This window comes from Gigantopelta aegis, chromosome 8, assembly GCF_016097555.1.
Source record: "Gigantopelta aegis isolate Gae_Host chromosome 8, Gae_host_genome, whole genome shotgun sequence".
In the NCBI taxonomy this organism is placed as follows: domain Eukaryota; kingdom Metazoa; phylum Mollusca; class Gastropoda; order Neomphalida; family Peltospiridae; genus Gigantopelta; species Gigantopelta aegis.
Window position 1 is genome coordinate 6,671,296 of NC_054706.1, and position 16,425 is coordinate 6,687,720.

The 16,425-nt window shown below is 36.3% G+C and overlaps 1 protein-coding gene across 2 annotated transcripts in view; it reads left to right on the forward strand.

Annotated features, from left to right (window-relative positions):
• Positions 1 to 16,425, forward strand: part of LOC121378522 (sorting nexin-14-like) — a 77,511-nt gene that overhangs the window by 51,663 nt on the left and 9,423 nt on the right. For both annotated transcript variants that reach the window (XM_041506729.1, XM_041506730.1), the window contains 9 exons: positions 327 to 385; positions 3,505 to 3,685; positions 4,083 to 4,116; positions 4,409 to 4,458; positions 5,736 to 5,836; positions 9,873 to 9,975; positions 12,846 to 12,886; positions 14,388 to 14,458; positions 15,996 to 16,050. In XM_041506729.1, the coding sequence (XP_041362663.1) occupies positions 327 to 385; positions 3,505 to 3,685; positions 4,083 to 4,116; positions 4,409 to 4,458; positions 5,736 to 5,836; positions 9,873 to 9,975; positions 12,846 to 12,886; positions 14,388 to 14,458; positions 15,996 to 16,050 (695 nt within the window). The remainder of the gene's footprint in view (positions 1 to 326; positions 386 to 3,504; positions 3,686 to 4,082; positions 4,117 to 4,408; positions 4,459 to 5,735; positions 5,837 to 9,872; positions 9,976 to 12,845; positions 12,887 to 14,387; positions 14,459 to 15,995; positions 16,051 to 16,425) is intronic.

Genomic DNA, 16,425 nt, shown 5'->3' on the forward strand with positions numbered 1-16,425 from the left:
AGAAGTAACCACTGAATACTTTCTGAAGTGCTCAGACTGACTCCACAGCTAAAGCTGGTGGGAAATGACACGTGGCACAAATGGCCACAAGAGGCAAGCACCTGTCATATTTGGAAAAAAAAGGACTGGGATGTTTAGGTGGACTGCCAAATATGTTGAAAGGTAGAAAAAAACTAGATGGAATTCAAAGGAAAAAAAAGTGGGCATTGTGATTTTAAAAAAAATAAAAAATAAAATAAACACAATATTTGTTTATGTTTGTCTCTGATTATCAAACAGTGTGCTGGGGTGTTATTAAACATTCGTTTTTGGTGTATTTGTTACAGATGATAAGACTGGATTAAGTCTGGATGTGACAGAAGATGACCTTCCAGCATCTCTTGGTGTGAGTAATGTTTGTGAGTGATGTTAGTGTGAGTAATAATGACATAAGTAAAGTTTTTGTGTCAGTATTATTATGACAAGTAGTGTTTGTGTTAAACATGTGCTGTGTTTCTAGATGGTGGACAGTGCTAAACATGTGATGTGTTTGTAGATGGTGGGCAGTTTTAAACGTGATGTGTTTGTAGATGGTGGGCAGTGCTAAACATGTGCTGTGTTTGTAGATGGTGTACAGTGTTAAACATGTGGTGTGTTTGTAGATGGTGGGCCGTGTCAAACATGTGGTGTATTTGTAGATGGTGGACAGTGTTAAACATGTGATGTGTTTATAGATGGTGGGCCATGTTAAACATGTGATGTGTTTGTAGATGGTGGACAGTGTTAAACATGTGATGTGTTTGTAGATGGTGGGCAGTGTTAAACATGTGGTGTGTTTGTAGATGGTGGGCAGTGTTAAACATGTGGTGTGTTTGTAGATGGTGGACAGTGTTAAACATGTGTGATGTTTATAGATGGTGGGCAGTGTTAAACATGTGATGTGTTTATAGATGGTGGACAGTGTTAAACATGTGCTGTGTTTGTAGATGGTGGGCCGTGTTAAACATGTGCTGTGTTTGTAGATGGTGGGCCGTGTTAAACATGTGGTGTGTTTGTAGATGGTGGGCCGTGTTAAACATGTGGTGTGTTTGTAGATGGTGGGCAGTGTTAAACATGTGGTGTGTTTGTAGATGGTGGGCAGTGTTAAACATGTGGTGTGTTTGTAGATGGTGGGCCGTGTTAAACATGTGGTGTGTTTGTAGATGGTGGGCAGTGTTAAACATGTGGTGTGTTTGTAGATGGTGGGCAGTGTTAAACATGTGGTGTGTTTGTAGATGGTGGGCCGTGTTAAACATGTGGTGTGTTTGTAGATGGTGTACAGTATTAAATATGTGGTGTGTTTGTAGATGGTGGGCCGTGTTAAACATATGCTGTGTTTGTAGATGGTGGGCCATGTTAAACATGTGCTGTGTTTGTAGATGGTGGGCCGTGTTAAACATGTGGTGTGTTTGTAGATGGTGGGCCGTGTTAAACATGTGGTGTGTTTGTAGATGGTGGGCAGTGTTAAACATGTGGTGTGTTTGTAGATGGTGGGCAGTGTTAAACATGTGGTGTGTTTGTAGATGGTGGGCCGTGTTAAACATGTTGTGTGTTTGTAGATGGTGGGCAGTGTTAAACATGTGGTGTGTTTGTAGATGGTGGGCAGTGTTAAACATGTGGTGTGTTTGTAGATGGTGGGCCGTGTTAAACATGTGGTGTGTTTGTAGATGGTGTACAGTATTAAATATGTGGTGTGTTTGTAGATGGTGGGCCTTGTTAAACATGTGGTGTGTTTGTAGATGGTGGGCCGTGTTAAACATGTGCTGTGTTTGTAGATGGTGGGCTGTGTTAAACATGTGATGTGTTTGTAGATGGTGGGCCGTGTTAAACATGTGGTCTGTTTGTAGATGGTGGACAGTGTTAAACATGTGATGTGTTTGTAGATGGTGGGCCGTGTTAAACATGTGCTGTGTTTGTAGATGGTGGGCCGTGTTAAACATGTGCTGTGTTTGTAGATGGTGGACCGTGTTAAACATGTGATGTGTTTGTAGATGGTGGACAGTGTTAAACATGTGATGTTTATAGATGGTGGACAGTGTTAAACATGTGGTCTGTTTGTAGATGGTGGACAGTGTTAAACATGTGGTCTGTTTGTAGATGGTGGGCAGTGTTAAACATGTGCTGTGTTTGTAGATGGTGGGCCGTGTTAAACATGTGCTGTGTTTGTAGATGGTGGACCGTGTTAAACATGTGATGTGTTTGTAGATGGTGGACAGTGTTAAACATGTGATGTTTATAGATGGTGGACAGTGTTAAACATGTGGTCTGTTTGTAGATGGTGGACAGTGTTAAACATGTGGTCTGTTTGTAGATGGTGGGCAGTGTTAAACATGTGCTGTGTTTGTAGATGGTGGACAGTGTTAAACATGTGTGATGTTTGTAGATGGTGGACAGTGTTAAACATGTGGTCTGTTTGTAGATGGTGGGCAGTGTTAAACGTGCTGTGTTTGTAGATGGTGGACAGTGTTAAACATGTGGTCTGTTTGTAGCTGGTGGGCAGTGTTAAACATGTGCTGTGTGTGTAGATGGTGGGCAGTGCTAAACATGTGCTGTGTTTATAGATGGTGGACAGTGTTAAACATGTGATGTGATTGTAGATGGTGGGCCGTGTTAAACATGTGCTGTGTTTGTAGATGGTGGACAGTGTTAAACATGTGTGATGTTTATAGATGGTGGACAGTGTTAAACATGTGGTCTGTCTGTAGATGGTGGACAGTGTTAAACATGTGGTCTGTTTGTAGATGGTGGACAGTGTTAAACATGTGCTGTGTTTGTAGATGGTGGACAGTGTTAAACATGTGGTCTGTTTGTAGATGGTGGGCCGTGTTAAACATGTGCTGTGTTTGTAGATGGTGGACAGTGTTAAACATGTGCTGTGTTTGTAGATGGTGGACAGTGTTAAACATGTGCTGTGTTTATAGATGGTGGACAGTGTTAAACATGTGATGTGTTTATAGATGGTGGACAGTGTTAAACATGTGGTGTGTTTGTAGAAGGCGGGCAGTGTTAAACATGTGATGTGTTTGCAGATGGTGGGCAGTGTTAAACATGTGATGTGTTTGTAGTGTTAAACATGTGGTGTGTTTGTAGATGGTGGACAGTGTTAAACATGTGATGTGTTTGTAGATGGTGGACACTGTTAAACATGTGCTGTGTTTGTAGATGGTGGACAGTGTTAAACATGTGCTGTGTTTGTAGATGGTGGGCAGTGTTAAACATGTGATGTGTTTGTAGATGGTGGGCAGTGTTAAACATGTGGTGTGTTTGTAGATGGTGGACAGTGTTAAACATGTGATGTGTTTGTAGATGGTGGGCAGTGTTAAACATGTGCTGTGTTTGTAGATGGTGGGCAGTGTTAAACATGTGCTGTGTTTGTAGATGGTGGGCAGTGTTAAGCATGTGATGTGTTTGTAGATGGTGGGCAGTGTTAAACATGTGATGTGTTTGTAGATGGTGGGCAGTGTTAAACATGTGATGTGTTTGTAGATGGTGGGCAGTGTTGATGATGAGGACGAGGATTTGGACGGAGACCCCAGCAGTCCAGTTCACAACCTCAGCACGTGGCGAGTCACCATCCCAATGATCGGCGCCAGACCGGACCCGGAAAACATCAAACGTCAGTTCTTCGTTTTCATCATAGAGGTCGACAGAGCAGACATGTTGGAAGGTGAGTGACAGTTAAGCCAACCTATGAATTATAAGTAACAAAATGCAGACAAGACGTTGTTCATCAGGTACATTGCTCAGCTGAAGTGTAGGAAGTCTGTGGAGAAAATGCTTATACAATTACTGGCTGTGAAAGTAAACTTAAAGTAAAGTAAACTGTCTTGCTGCTGCTAATTGATAAAGTAGACTATGTTGTTATGTGCTGTCTGGGACATGCATGTAAGATATGCCTTGCTGCAATTTGACAAAGTAGATTATGTTGGAGCTGCCGGTTTCCTCATTTTCACTAACCCTCATTTCACTGCTACCTTAAAACTGACACACAACAGGTGCTTTTTAAATCAATATGCTGAAGTGTTCATAAACTCATTCATTTCTTCTTTTTTACTTTTTAACAGGTGATGGTGACAAGTCCCACTGGACAGTTGCAAGGTATGACTAATATAGCCTGCATCTATTGATTTGTGTCAGGAGAATATGTTGGACATTTAGGATATGGTCTATTGCTTTTGTATTGTCGTATTTTGTAGTATTTGAGTGAAATAAATATTTGTGTAGATATAGTATTGTAATTATTGTTCAAAGTTTGCAGTACAACTTCAAATACACATTATCTAAAGCATTTAAGTATGTTTCATAGTACAGGTGTATGTAATAATGGTATGTTTACAAAACAAATATTTATGATGTAATACAAGTAATACAGGTTTTTGTTATATTTCAGGCGCTATACAGAATTCTACGTCCTCGAGCAAAAACTAACAGAATTTCATGGTTTGTATTTCTGTTTAGAAACACTCGTAAAATCAGTTTTTGCCTCCAGACAAGGACGTGGTGAACAATTCAAGATTAAGATAAAAAAAAGCACATGTGACTTCTTAGTCTCTCTTGTGCCAGGATTTCTGCCAGAGGGTAAAACGGGTATGGCGTAATACCCAATTTGTTTTGCATATTTAATTTTTTTAAGTGAACCTTTTGACAAAATGAATGACTCTTATCATTACTATATAATTTTGTTAACCCTAAACTTCTTTCTGCTGACTGTGGTTGCATTTAATTCCTTAGCACCATACCCAAAAGATTTCTCTTTCTGGCAAAAACCCAATGTTCAGTACAATTACCTGAGGCTAATTTAATGAAAATGCCTACTGTAACTGTTTTAACTACTTGTATTTGTTATGTCAATAATTTGAATAAATATTTGTTATGTCAATAAACTGAAGTATGCGATATTAGTTGGTGGATTATAGTTGATTGGCCAAGACTCTGAAAAAAACGTTTTGATGTAATTTTTTGTTAGAAGTGGATAACCATGATATGTAGTTTTATCATGGTCCAAGCTTTCAGAAAACCCACTTACCACTGCATCATTTGATGTCGAATATTACTGTCAAGTCAGTGTCAAATGTAAATTTACCGCTAAAAGCATCTATGGGCCCAATACTCTCAGAATCTGACGTGTTTAACTTCATTTGTTGTGACTTTAATGAGTTATAAGGCATGTAAAATGTGAAACAACATACAACTGAAATAGAAATTAAGTAGAAAAGTGAAATTGTTTCCTTAATGGACTAACCTTGAAATAATGGCAAATGTAGGTGTAGTCATGATTTGTTTAATGTTAAAAGCAACCATGTTTCATCAAGACTTCTAATTGAAGTTATTATCAAGAATTACATTTTTATTTTTATTATTATTCCAATTTTTGTTTGATCAGGTTGTTAAAGTTATGTTAAAAGTCAAATAAAATTTTAGACACTGCACAATACACTTAATGTTTACAGACTATCAGTGAATTTTCAATTATGTAGATAATCATAATGTATATACTAAAATGGTTCTTTAAGGTCCCACAGACAGGATAGCATATACATTCAAGATGCACTGGCTGGAGAAAATTAAGTTAAAATAAAATTGAGTAACATAAACTATATTGAGCATATGGTTAGGAAGTTTGAGCTAAATGTTAAGCTTTCGGTGAACTATAGTAAAAGCACTGATACTGGAATGTTTCATTTTCACTGGTTTGTCTCACTTGTCTTATCATACAGGTGATATATTAGACTGTCAGCTACCATCAAAGAAATCTTTTGGAACGAAGAACCAAGACTTCATCGAGGGGAAAAAAGAAATATTTGAGCAGTATTTACAGGTATATATATATAAATTATTCTCACAACAAGATTTATAACTACATTGTCACTAAATAAAAACCTACACGCTACTGTGTTAACTGCAGAACTTTCTCACTGTCATTCCTTTAGCATTAAATTATAAATCCATCGGTGAACTTATCTATTGTGGTTTTTATAAGTAATTACGTCTTGACATCAGTATTTCAGTAAAGCCACATGTGGTGGTTGTGGGTGTTTCAATAAATGTGGGATGTGAATTAATAAACACATTGTGAATCTGTAATCATACGTGGTTTGTGAATCTGCAATCATGCATGGTTTGTGAATCTGTAATCATACATGGTTTGTGAATCTGCAATCATGCATTGTTTGTGAATCTCTAATAATGCATGGTTTGTTAATGGTTTGTGAATATGTAATCATACATGTTTTTTGTGAATCTGTAATCATATCTGGTTTGTGAATCTGCAATCATACATGGTTTGTGAATCCGTAATGCATGGTTTGTGAATCCGTAGGGTGTATACTACCAAATCAAATCCCATAGACGACAATAGTAACATATGTGGCTAAAACTCCTACCTGCAACGTATCAACCGACATAAACGCCACGGATATAAATACTACCACCCCTTACACTTAAAGTGAATCAGAAAAAAATGGGGGTCAAGCTGCTCGTTTCTGAGATAACGGGTAGCGTCTATGACTACCCTAGTTTCGCACAAAATTCGAGTACTTTTTTTTACAGGTACCCCCATACATGTTTCAAGCACAAGGCTACTTGACACATTGGTACTAGATGAAATAAAATTGCACATTTTTTTTACCCAGATGAAACTATTATTTTTTACAACCAACACACTCACATTTATAACCAATAACAGGACTTGTGGTGTTCACTTCTCTATCAAAAGTTTGGTGCACCTCAAACTTTGACCCAGCCGGAAGTTATTTGGTTTAGTACTACCTATACTGATAACATACATTTTTCAAAAAGTGTCCAGCTATGTGTTTTTATGACAACCAGGATCTGGTGTATTCTGACATAAACTGACAACCTCACTGAAACCGTTGTTTGTACAGTGCAACCTAATATAATGTACACCTCAAAAAGAATATATATTGCATATAGTTTTATACAAATGCAATATGTCATATTAAACAATAAAATGTTTTAAAATAAAACTCCTGAAGATATTTACTTTCAGTTGGGTGTGTGTACTCAGGTATATATGTAGAGACAACAAAGATAGTCAGAGTACCTCTACCCCTTTAAAGAATTCCATTAAAACACATGCACTTGATTGACCCCTAGATTATGAAGACCTTAACAGGCACATCAAAGAAATATCAGTATTAAAAAAATACACTGTCTGAGGAAAGAAACACAAACATGACTGTACCTGTATGAAGTAATGACTTAATGTCCTGAACATTAGTGTTGGGAGGAAATCCTGTATGTTGAGTGTGGGTGTCTTCAAGTTACCAGGTGTGGGAATTTCTAATCCATCGGCCATGCTGATTTTCATAATGAACCATCAAAACTATTGGCAGCCACCAATATTCCTGACTGTATTTTATTTATAGCTTACTGTAGTTGGAGGTTTTAATAGTTGTGATATCTGGAATAATCATGCAGCTTTAACACATTTATTTTTGATTAATTACTGAAAAAAACTATTTTTAAATGACAAAATTACCCGAACATCTATTTTCTTGCATTATTTTTTAATCCGAATGAATACAATATGTACATTAGATGTATTCCTACAATCTGTAATCCAGCATTTTATTTAGCTAGTAACATTAGGTAATACAGCTTTAACAATAAAATAAATTATCAACTTAATCCAAGGCAGATAATCAAATCTGAAAAAATTGGTTCTGAATCTAGTATAAACTCAAAATGCTTTTCATGAGAGCTAACTAAGTGATTATTAAGAAAAAAAAATGATCTGGAGATCTAAGTATATGTTTAACAACCTTATTGTTATGTACAAATAAGAACAGAAGGCACAATAGTGACAACAAATTTAATTATGTTTTTGGTTCAAATTTACTTTAAATTTTGCATAAAACTACAAATTTGTCTAAAATATAACTTAGCCCCCTATAAATATGTCAAAATGACAATAAAAATCAACTTCTTTACAAATTTGAGATTTCAGAATTTCATACATAAAAAATTAACAATGTTAATGGAAACTAAAGACATTAACCCACTATTGGCACATGCTATTTTTAATATAAAAATAAATTGCTATTAAAATCTTAATTCAGGTTGCCTATATATAATACCATATTTAAGAGCAGTTGTATATGGCAAGTCAAATACCATGTCAAAAGAAATTATTGAAATCTTTACAGTATGAATTATAGGCCAAAACCAACTTTTCTTCAGTGCTAACTTTGATTCAAACTCCATTCAGAGCCATGTACAGAGATTATTGTCACGGTCAAGGTCATTGTGAACTTGCATGATCGAGTGATGGCTAATTAATCAACCAGTACAGTTTAATTAAATAAAATGACAAAATCATAATATTTTTTATTATGCACTGAATATGTGCTATAGGGTGTATACTACCAAATCAAATCCCATAGACGACAGTAGTAACATATGTGGCTAAAACTCCTACCTGCAACGTATCAACCGACATAAACGCCAGGGATATAAATACTACCACCCCTTTCATTTAAAGTGAATCAGAAAAAAATGGGGGTCAAGCTGCTCGTTTCTGAGATTACGGGTAGCGTCTATGACTACCCTAGTTTCGCACAAAATTCGAGTACTTTTTTTTACAGGTACCCCATACATGTTTCAAGCACAAGGCTACTTGACACATTGGTACTAGATTAAATACAGTTGCACATTTGTTTTACCCAGATGAAACTATTATTTTTTACAACCAACACACTCACATTTATAACCAATCACAGGACTTGTGGTGTTCATTTCTCTATCAAAAGTTTGGTGCACCTCGAACTTTGACCCAGCCGGAAGTTATTTGGTTTAGTACTACCCGTAATGCATGGTTTGTGAATCCGTAATGCATGGTTTGTGAATCTGTAATAATGCATGGTTTGTGAATCTGCAATCATGTGTGGTTTGTGAATCTGCAATCATGCATGGTTTGTGAATCTGTAATCATACATGGTTTGTGAATCTGTAAACATACATGGTCTGTGAATCTGTAATCATACATGGTCTGTGAATCTGTAATCATACGTGGTTTGTGAATCTGTAATCATACATGGTCTGTGAATCTGTAATCATGCATGGTTTGTGAATAAGTAATCATACATTGTTTGTGAATCTGTAATCATACATTGTTTGTGAATCTGTAATCATGCATGGTTTGTGAATCTGTAAACATACATGGTTTGTGAATCTGTAATCATACATGGTTTGTGAATCTGTAAACATACATGGTCTGTGAATCTGTAATCATGCATGGTTTGTGAATCTGTAATCATACATGGTTTGTGAATCTGTAATCATACATTGTTTGTGAATCTGTAATCATACATTGTTTGTGAATCTGTAATCATGCATGGTTTGTGAATCTGTAATCATACATTGTTTGTGAATCCGTAATAATGCATGGTTTGTGAATCTGTAATCATACATGGTTTGTGAATCTGTAAACATGCATCGTTGTGAATCTGTAAACATACATGGTCTGTGAATCTGTAAACATACATGGTTTGTGAATAAGTAATCATACATGGTTTGTGAATCTGTAATCATACATGGTTTGTGAATAAGTAATCATACATCATTTGTGAATCGGTAATCATACATTGTTTGTGAATCTGGAATCATACATCGTTTGTGAATAAAAAAAACATGTGGCTTATTAATCAGTAAGCACATATTGTGGCTTGTGAATCAGTATTCATATGCGGCTTGTGAATCACTAAATACGTGTTATGGCTTGTGAGTCTATAAACACATGATGTTTTAAACAGTAGATGCATGTGGCTTTTGAATAGGTAAACATATACTGTGTTTTTTGAATGAGTGAATCTATGTTGTGGTTTGTGTTTCAGAAACTCCTGACCAAGCCACACTTGAAGGGAAGTCAGTTACTGTTCCGATTCCTCACATCACAGGATGAGTTCACAACCAGCTTCCTGCCGGATATCAATCTCGGTAACTAGTCCAGTTTTGTCGTTATCTTTCACAGTAGCAGGCTACTTGGTAACAAATAGAAGGCTATATCTACTGAATACACTGAGGTGTATAACTGTAACAAATAGAAGGCTGTATCTACTGAATACACTGAGGTGTATAACTGTAACAAATAGAAGGCTGTATCTACTGAATACACTGAGGTGTATAACTGTAACAAATAGAAGGCTGTATCTACTGAATACACTGAGATGTATAACTGTGACAAATAGAAGGCTGTATCTACTGAATACACTGAGGTGTATACTTGGTAACAAATGGAAGGCTGTATCTACTGAATACACTGAGGTGTATAACTAACAAATAGAAGGCTGTATCTACTGAATACACTGAGGTGTATAACTGTAACAAATAGAAGGCTGTATCTACTGAATACACTGAAGTGTATAACTAACAAATAGAAGGCTGTATCTACTGAATACACTGAGGTGTATACTTGGTAACAAATAGAAGGCTGTATCTATTGAATACACTGAGGTGTATAACTGTAACAAATAGAAGGCTGTATCTACTGAATACACTGAGGTGTATAACTAATCAATAGAAGGCTGTATCTACTGAATACACTGAGGTGTATAACTGTGACAAATAGAAGGCTGTATCTATTGAATACACTGAGGTGTATAACTGTAACAAATAGAAGGCTGTATCTACTGAATACACTGAGGTGTATAACTGTGACAAATAGAAGGCTGTATCTATTGAATATACTGAGGTGTATAACTGTAACAAATAGAAGGCTGTATCTACTGAATACACTGAGGTGTATAACTGTGACAAATAGAAGGCTGTATCTACTGAATACACTGAGGTGTATAACTGTGACAAATAGAAGGCTGTATCTACTGAATACACTGAGGTGTATAACTGACAAATAGAAGGCTGTATCTACTGAATACACTGAGGTGTATAACTGTGACAAATAGAAGGCTGTATCTACTGAATACACTGAGGTGTATAACTGACAAATAGAAGGCTGTATCTACTGAATACACTGAGGTGTATAACTGTAACAAATAGAAGGCTGTATCTACTGAATACACTGAGGTGTATAACTGTAACAAATAGAAGGCTGTATCTACTGAATACACTGAGGTGTATAACTGTAACAAATAGAAGGCTGTATCTACTGAATACACTGAGATGTATAACTGTGACAAATAGAAGGCTGTATCTACTGAATACACTGAGGTGTATACTTGGTAACAAATGGAAGGCTGTATCTACTGAATACACTGAGGTGTATAACTAACAAATAGAAGGCTGTATCTACTGAATACACTGAGGTGTATAACTGTAACAAATAGAAGGCTGTAACTACTGAATACACTGAAGTGTATAACTAACAAATAGAAGGCTGTATCTACTGAATACACTGAGGTGTATACTTGGTAACAAATAGAAGGCTGTATCTATTGAATACACTGAGGTGTATAACTGTAACAAATAGAAGGCTGTATCTACTGAATACACTGAGGTGTATAACTAATCAATAGAAGGCTGTATCTACTGAATACACTGAGGTGTATAACTGTGACAAATAGAAGGCTGTATCTATTGAATACACAGGTGTATAACTGTAACAAATAGAAGGCTGTATCTACTGAATACACTGAGGTGTATAACTGACAAATAGAAGGCTGTATCTACTGAATACACTGAGGTGTATACTTGGTAACAAATAGAAGGCTGTATCTACTGAATACACTGAGGTGTATAACTGTGACAAATAGAAGGCTGTATCTACTGAATATACTGAGGTGTATAACTGTGACAAATGGAAGGCTGTATCTACTGAATACACTGAGGTGTATAACTAACAAATGGAAGGCTGTATCTACTGAATACACTGAGGTGTATAACTGTAACAAACAGAAGGCTGTATCTACTGAATACACTGAGGTGTATAACTGTAACAAACAGAAGGCTGTATCTACTGAATACACTGAGGTGTATAACTGTAACAAATAGAAGCCTGTATCTACTGAATAAATTGATGTATCATGACATCTTGGTACAAATTGGTGTTAGTAAATCAATACGAAATTAAAATAGGAATTGATACACAAGCAAGGGTATCGTGTATCATATTGTCAGCAGTAGTATTGTGATAAATTTGATGTATCATGACATCTTGGTACAAATTGGTGTTAGTAAATCAATGCGAAATTAAAATAGGAATTGATACACAAGCAAGGGTATCGTGTATCATATTGTCGGCAGTAGTATTGTGATAAATTTGATGTATCATGACATCTTGGTACAAATTGGTGTTAGTAAATCAATGCGAAATTAAAATAGGAATTGATACACAAGCAAGGGTATCGTGTATCATATCGTCAGCAGTAGTATTGTGATAAATTGATGTATCATGACATCTTAGTCATTAATGTTATTCTTTGACATCTGCGGAAAAATAAAGCTTGGTTTAGCTTGTAGGGTTATTTTTTTTCATAATAGTTTGTTCACTTAGATAACTTGGTATATATATAATGTTGTTTGAAGCTATTTGTGTAAAAGACATTTTATTTATTGGGGTGGGACGTAGACCAGTGATAAAGGACTCGCCTGATGTGCAGTCAATCAAGGATCAATCCCTGTCGGTGGGCCCATTGGGCTATTTCGCATTCCACCCAGTGCACCAGGTATGTGCTCTCCTGTCTGTGGGATGGTGCATATAAAAGATCCTTTGCTGTTAATCGAAAAAGAGTAGCCTATGAAGTGGCGGCAGTAGGTTTCCTCTCTCAATATCTGTGTGGTCCTTAACCATATGTCCATAAATATAATGTGTTGAGTGCGTCGTTTTATTTATTATGACATTTGTTTTGCAGGTAAGATAGTCAAGTCGATGCCGATGAAGCTAGTGAAAGAGGTTTGTACAGCTTTATCACAAACTAAACACTAAACTGTTCAATCAGAAAGTTGCCATTCATATGAAAGTTTCTTGAAACGGGAAGACTAAAATAAAGTTATTTCTGAAAAATTGTGAAAGACAGATGGAGATTTGGGATAGTGAAAGACAGATGGAGATTAGGGATAGTGAAACACACATGGAGATTAGGGATAGTGAAACACAGATGGAGATTAGGGATAGTGAAACACAGATGGTGATTAGGGATAGCGAAACAGATGGTGATTAGGGATAGCGAAACAGATGGAGATTTGGGATAGTTAAACAGATGGAGATTTGGGATTGTGAAATAGATGGAGATTTGGGATAGTGAAACACAGATGGAGATTTGGGATTGTGAAACAGATGGAGATTAGGGATAGTGAAACAGATGAAGATTAGGGATAGTGAAACACAGATGGAGATTTGGGATATTGGAACACAGATGGAGATTAGGCATAGTGAAACGTGGGTGGAGATAAGGGATTGTGAAACAGATGGAGATTAGGCATAGTGAAACGTGGGTGGAGATAAGGGATTGTGAAACAGATGGTGATTAGGCATATTGAAACGTGGGTGGAGATTAAAGAGGGTAATTAGCCATACCCTGTAATAATTTTATTTTATAAAAGCACCGTCTGAAATGTTTATTTGTGTTTACGAAATATACCTAATCCTCCAGGACAGATTAACTAGGGTCAGATCCCAATAATGCTAATTGACATGTAATCACACACATCCCATTATTAATTGAGGTTTTGCCATTTCTGTAAGTGAACGTTATTTGTCATATGGTTGATTTTTTAGGCTTCAATGAATGTTATCATAGGCCAAACAAAATATGTTGATTTTGACCCTGTTCTTCAAAAAACAATCATTTCAAATTTACCACGCTAGTTACAACCGCACCATCTATACCAGAAGTAATGCTGCTGTGCCTTAACTAATAACATTGTGATGCACCATGACCTTGTGGGTCCAAATCGGGTCATTTGGGAACAAAGTAGAAGTCATTAAAGTTGCCTTGGCTATATGGAAATGTGAAAGAAAGTGTTTAGGGTACCAAGGCAAATGAAGGGGCACCATGACTAATGAGGATAGATCAAGCTAATGTTCAACCCATGTTTTTTAACAAAGGGGGAAAAAAAGCAAAAACGAAAGGGTGAAGAAAGCATCTTCCATTCTTTTTTTTCTTATTTTCCTTATTACCACAAAGTTTACAGATCTGCTAATTTTTAGAACATGCTGTGTCTAAAACAATGTTTCAGTTTTTAAAAACCCCCAACAAAACCAAACAAACCATCTTGAGTGAAAAACAATGTTTCAATGAGTATATTTCTGTTAAGAACATTGTTGAGTGTAAAACAATGTTTCAGTGAATATGTTACTGTTTAGAACATGTTGAGTGTAAAACAATGTTTCTGTGTATTTGATACTGTTTAGAACTTGATGTGTGTAAAACAATGTATCTGTTACTTTTTAGAAAGGTCAGCATCTGGATCCATTTCTACTAGCTTTCATGACATCCACTGAAGCTCCCAAACCCAGACCAGGGTAGGTAACTCTGCATTGAATTGCTATTAGTGCTGGCACACCATATTGTTATCACACACTATTACTGAGACATGATTACCATTCAATGATTTCTCTCCCCTTTCTGGACTCTTGATTGATATCATTGTGAATCAGCAACTCTGTTAACGTGCTGATATATAATTGAGCTATCGTCATTTCCATATTGAGCCCAGTCTCTAGGATTGCCAGCAGCTGAGGTTGGGACAGGGTTTACGATTGTGGTAGACAAATTTACAATAAGAAATTTAACAGGATTCCTAAGATACCATTCCATTTTACCATTTTAACTTGTCCTGAGCACACTTCTCAGAACAGAGATTAATGGTTTCATAGGTTAGTGAGAGAGAAGTCTATATGTAGTCATCTTCAGCATTTTACCACTTGTCCTGACATATGAAAAACTGTTTGGACAGCCAAAATGTATTTCATTGGTTGTCCAGTGAGCAAGTAGAAATGTTTAATGCAGTTTAATTTTAAGCAATCAAAAACATCGTACTTGAATAAAACAAACAATTCATTTGGACAAGTGAAAATATTGGCTTACAAGATGGTTTCTAGATGTATTTGTCTAGTAGAAATATTGGCTTACAAGATGGTTTCTAGATGTATTTGTCTAGTGGAAATATTGGCTTACAAGATGGTTTCTAGATGTATTTGTCTAGTGGACTAGTAAAGATTCCTGCTTATTTCTATGGCTGGTCTTATGTCTCCCCACCAATCTGTTAGACTAAATGATTGAGTTAGGTAAAAGCCTGGTTCTAGGATATAAATCATATAACTACCAGTATTGTCAGTGATTTAACCAGTGACTAAATGATTGAGTTAGGTAAAAGCCTGGTTTTAGGATATAAATCATGTATTTACCAGTCTTGTCAGTGGCTTAACCAGTGACTAAATGATTGAGTTAGGTAAAAGCCTGGTTCTAGGATATAAATCATATAACTACCAGTATTGTCAGTGGTTTAACCAGTGACTAAATGATTGAGTTAGGTAAAAGCCTGGTTTTAGGATATAAATCATGTATTTACCAGTCTTGTCAGTGGCTTAACCAGTGACTAAATGATTGAGTTAGGTAAAAGCCTGGTTCTAGGATATAAATCATATAACTACCAGTATTGTCAGTGGTTTAACCAGTGACTAAATGATTGAGTTAGGTAAAAGCCTGGTTCTAGGATATTAATCATGTATTTACCAGTCTTGTCAATGGCTTAACCAGTGACTAAATGATTGAGTTAGGTAAAAGCCTGGTTCTAGGATATAAATCATATAACTACCAGTCTTGTCAGTGGCATAACCACTGCATTACTGTGGCAGATTTTTTCCCCTTTGTAGATTATTTCATTGAAATATTATTTTGTTGTAGAGAAAAAAAGACAGAGAGAGAAATAAAGATTTCACATAACAGCATTGTAGCTATACCCAGCTTACAAAGGGGAGATAATTAGAGGTGTCTGCCAACAATCTAGGTGGTGAGCCTTGTAACATGGATAACATATTTCCAAATCCTTCATTTCAGAAGGATGGAGAGAAGAGGATCTGATGCCTCTCAGAGGTCCACGTCCAGTGAAATGGTAAAGACAACTCAAACCTTTCTTGCTGCTAATTGGAGTCTCAGTACTTTCTTCTGTATTTATTTGTTGTTAGATCATCTTGTGTGTCCAGGAACAAATCAGTTAAAACAGGAAATTAAATGATCCTTTCACCTGAAAATGTCCATATTTTAAATTGTGTATCATACCCAGAATTCCCAGTTTAACTACTACCAGAAAATTGTTCTGTCCATCTTTGATGACATAGCGATAGACAGACCGGTCTCGGACAAACCAAAGCTGGTTTTGGGTTTAGTGAGTCTGGTGCATGTTTTGAGTAATCTGCAGCAGTATCTTTAGTTTGTGCCAGCATAACCGGGTGTGTTTTGTCTCATTCAGTGCATTTCTTTCTCCTAC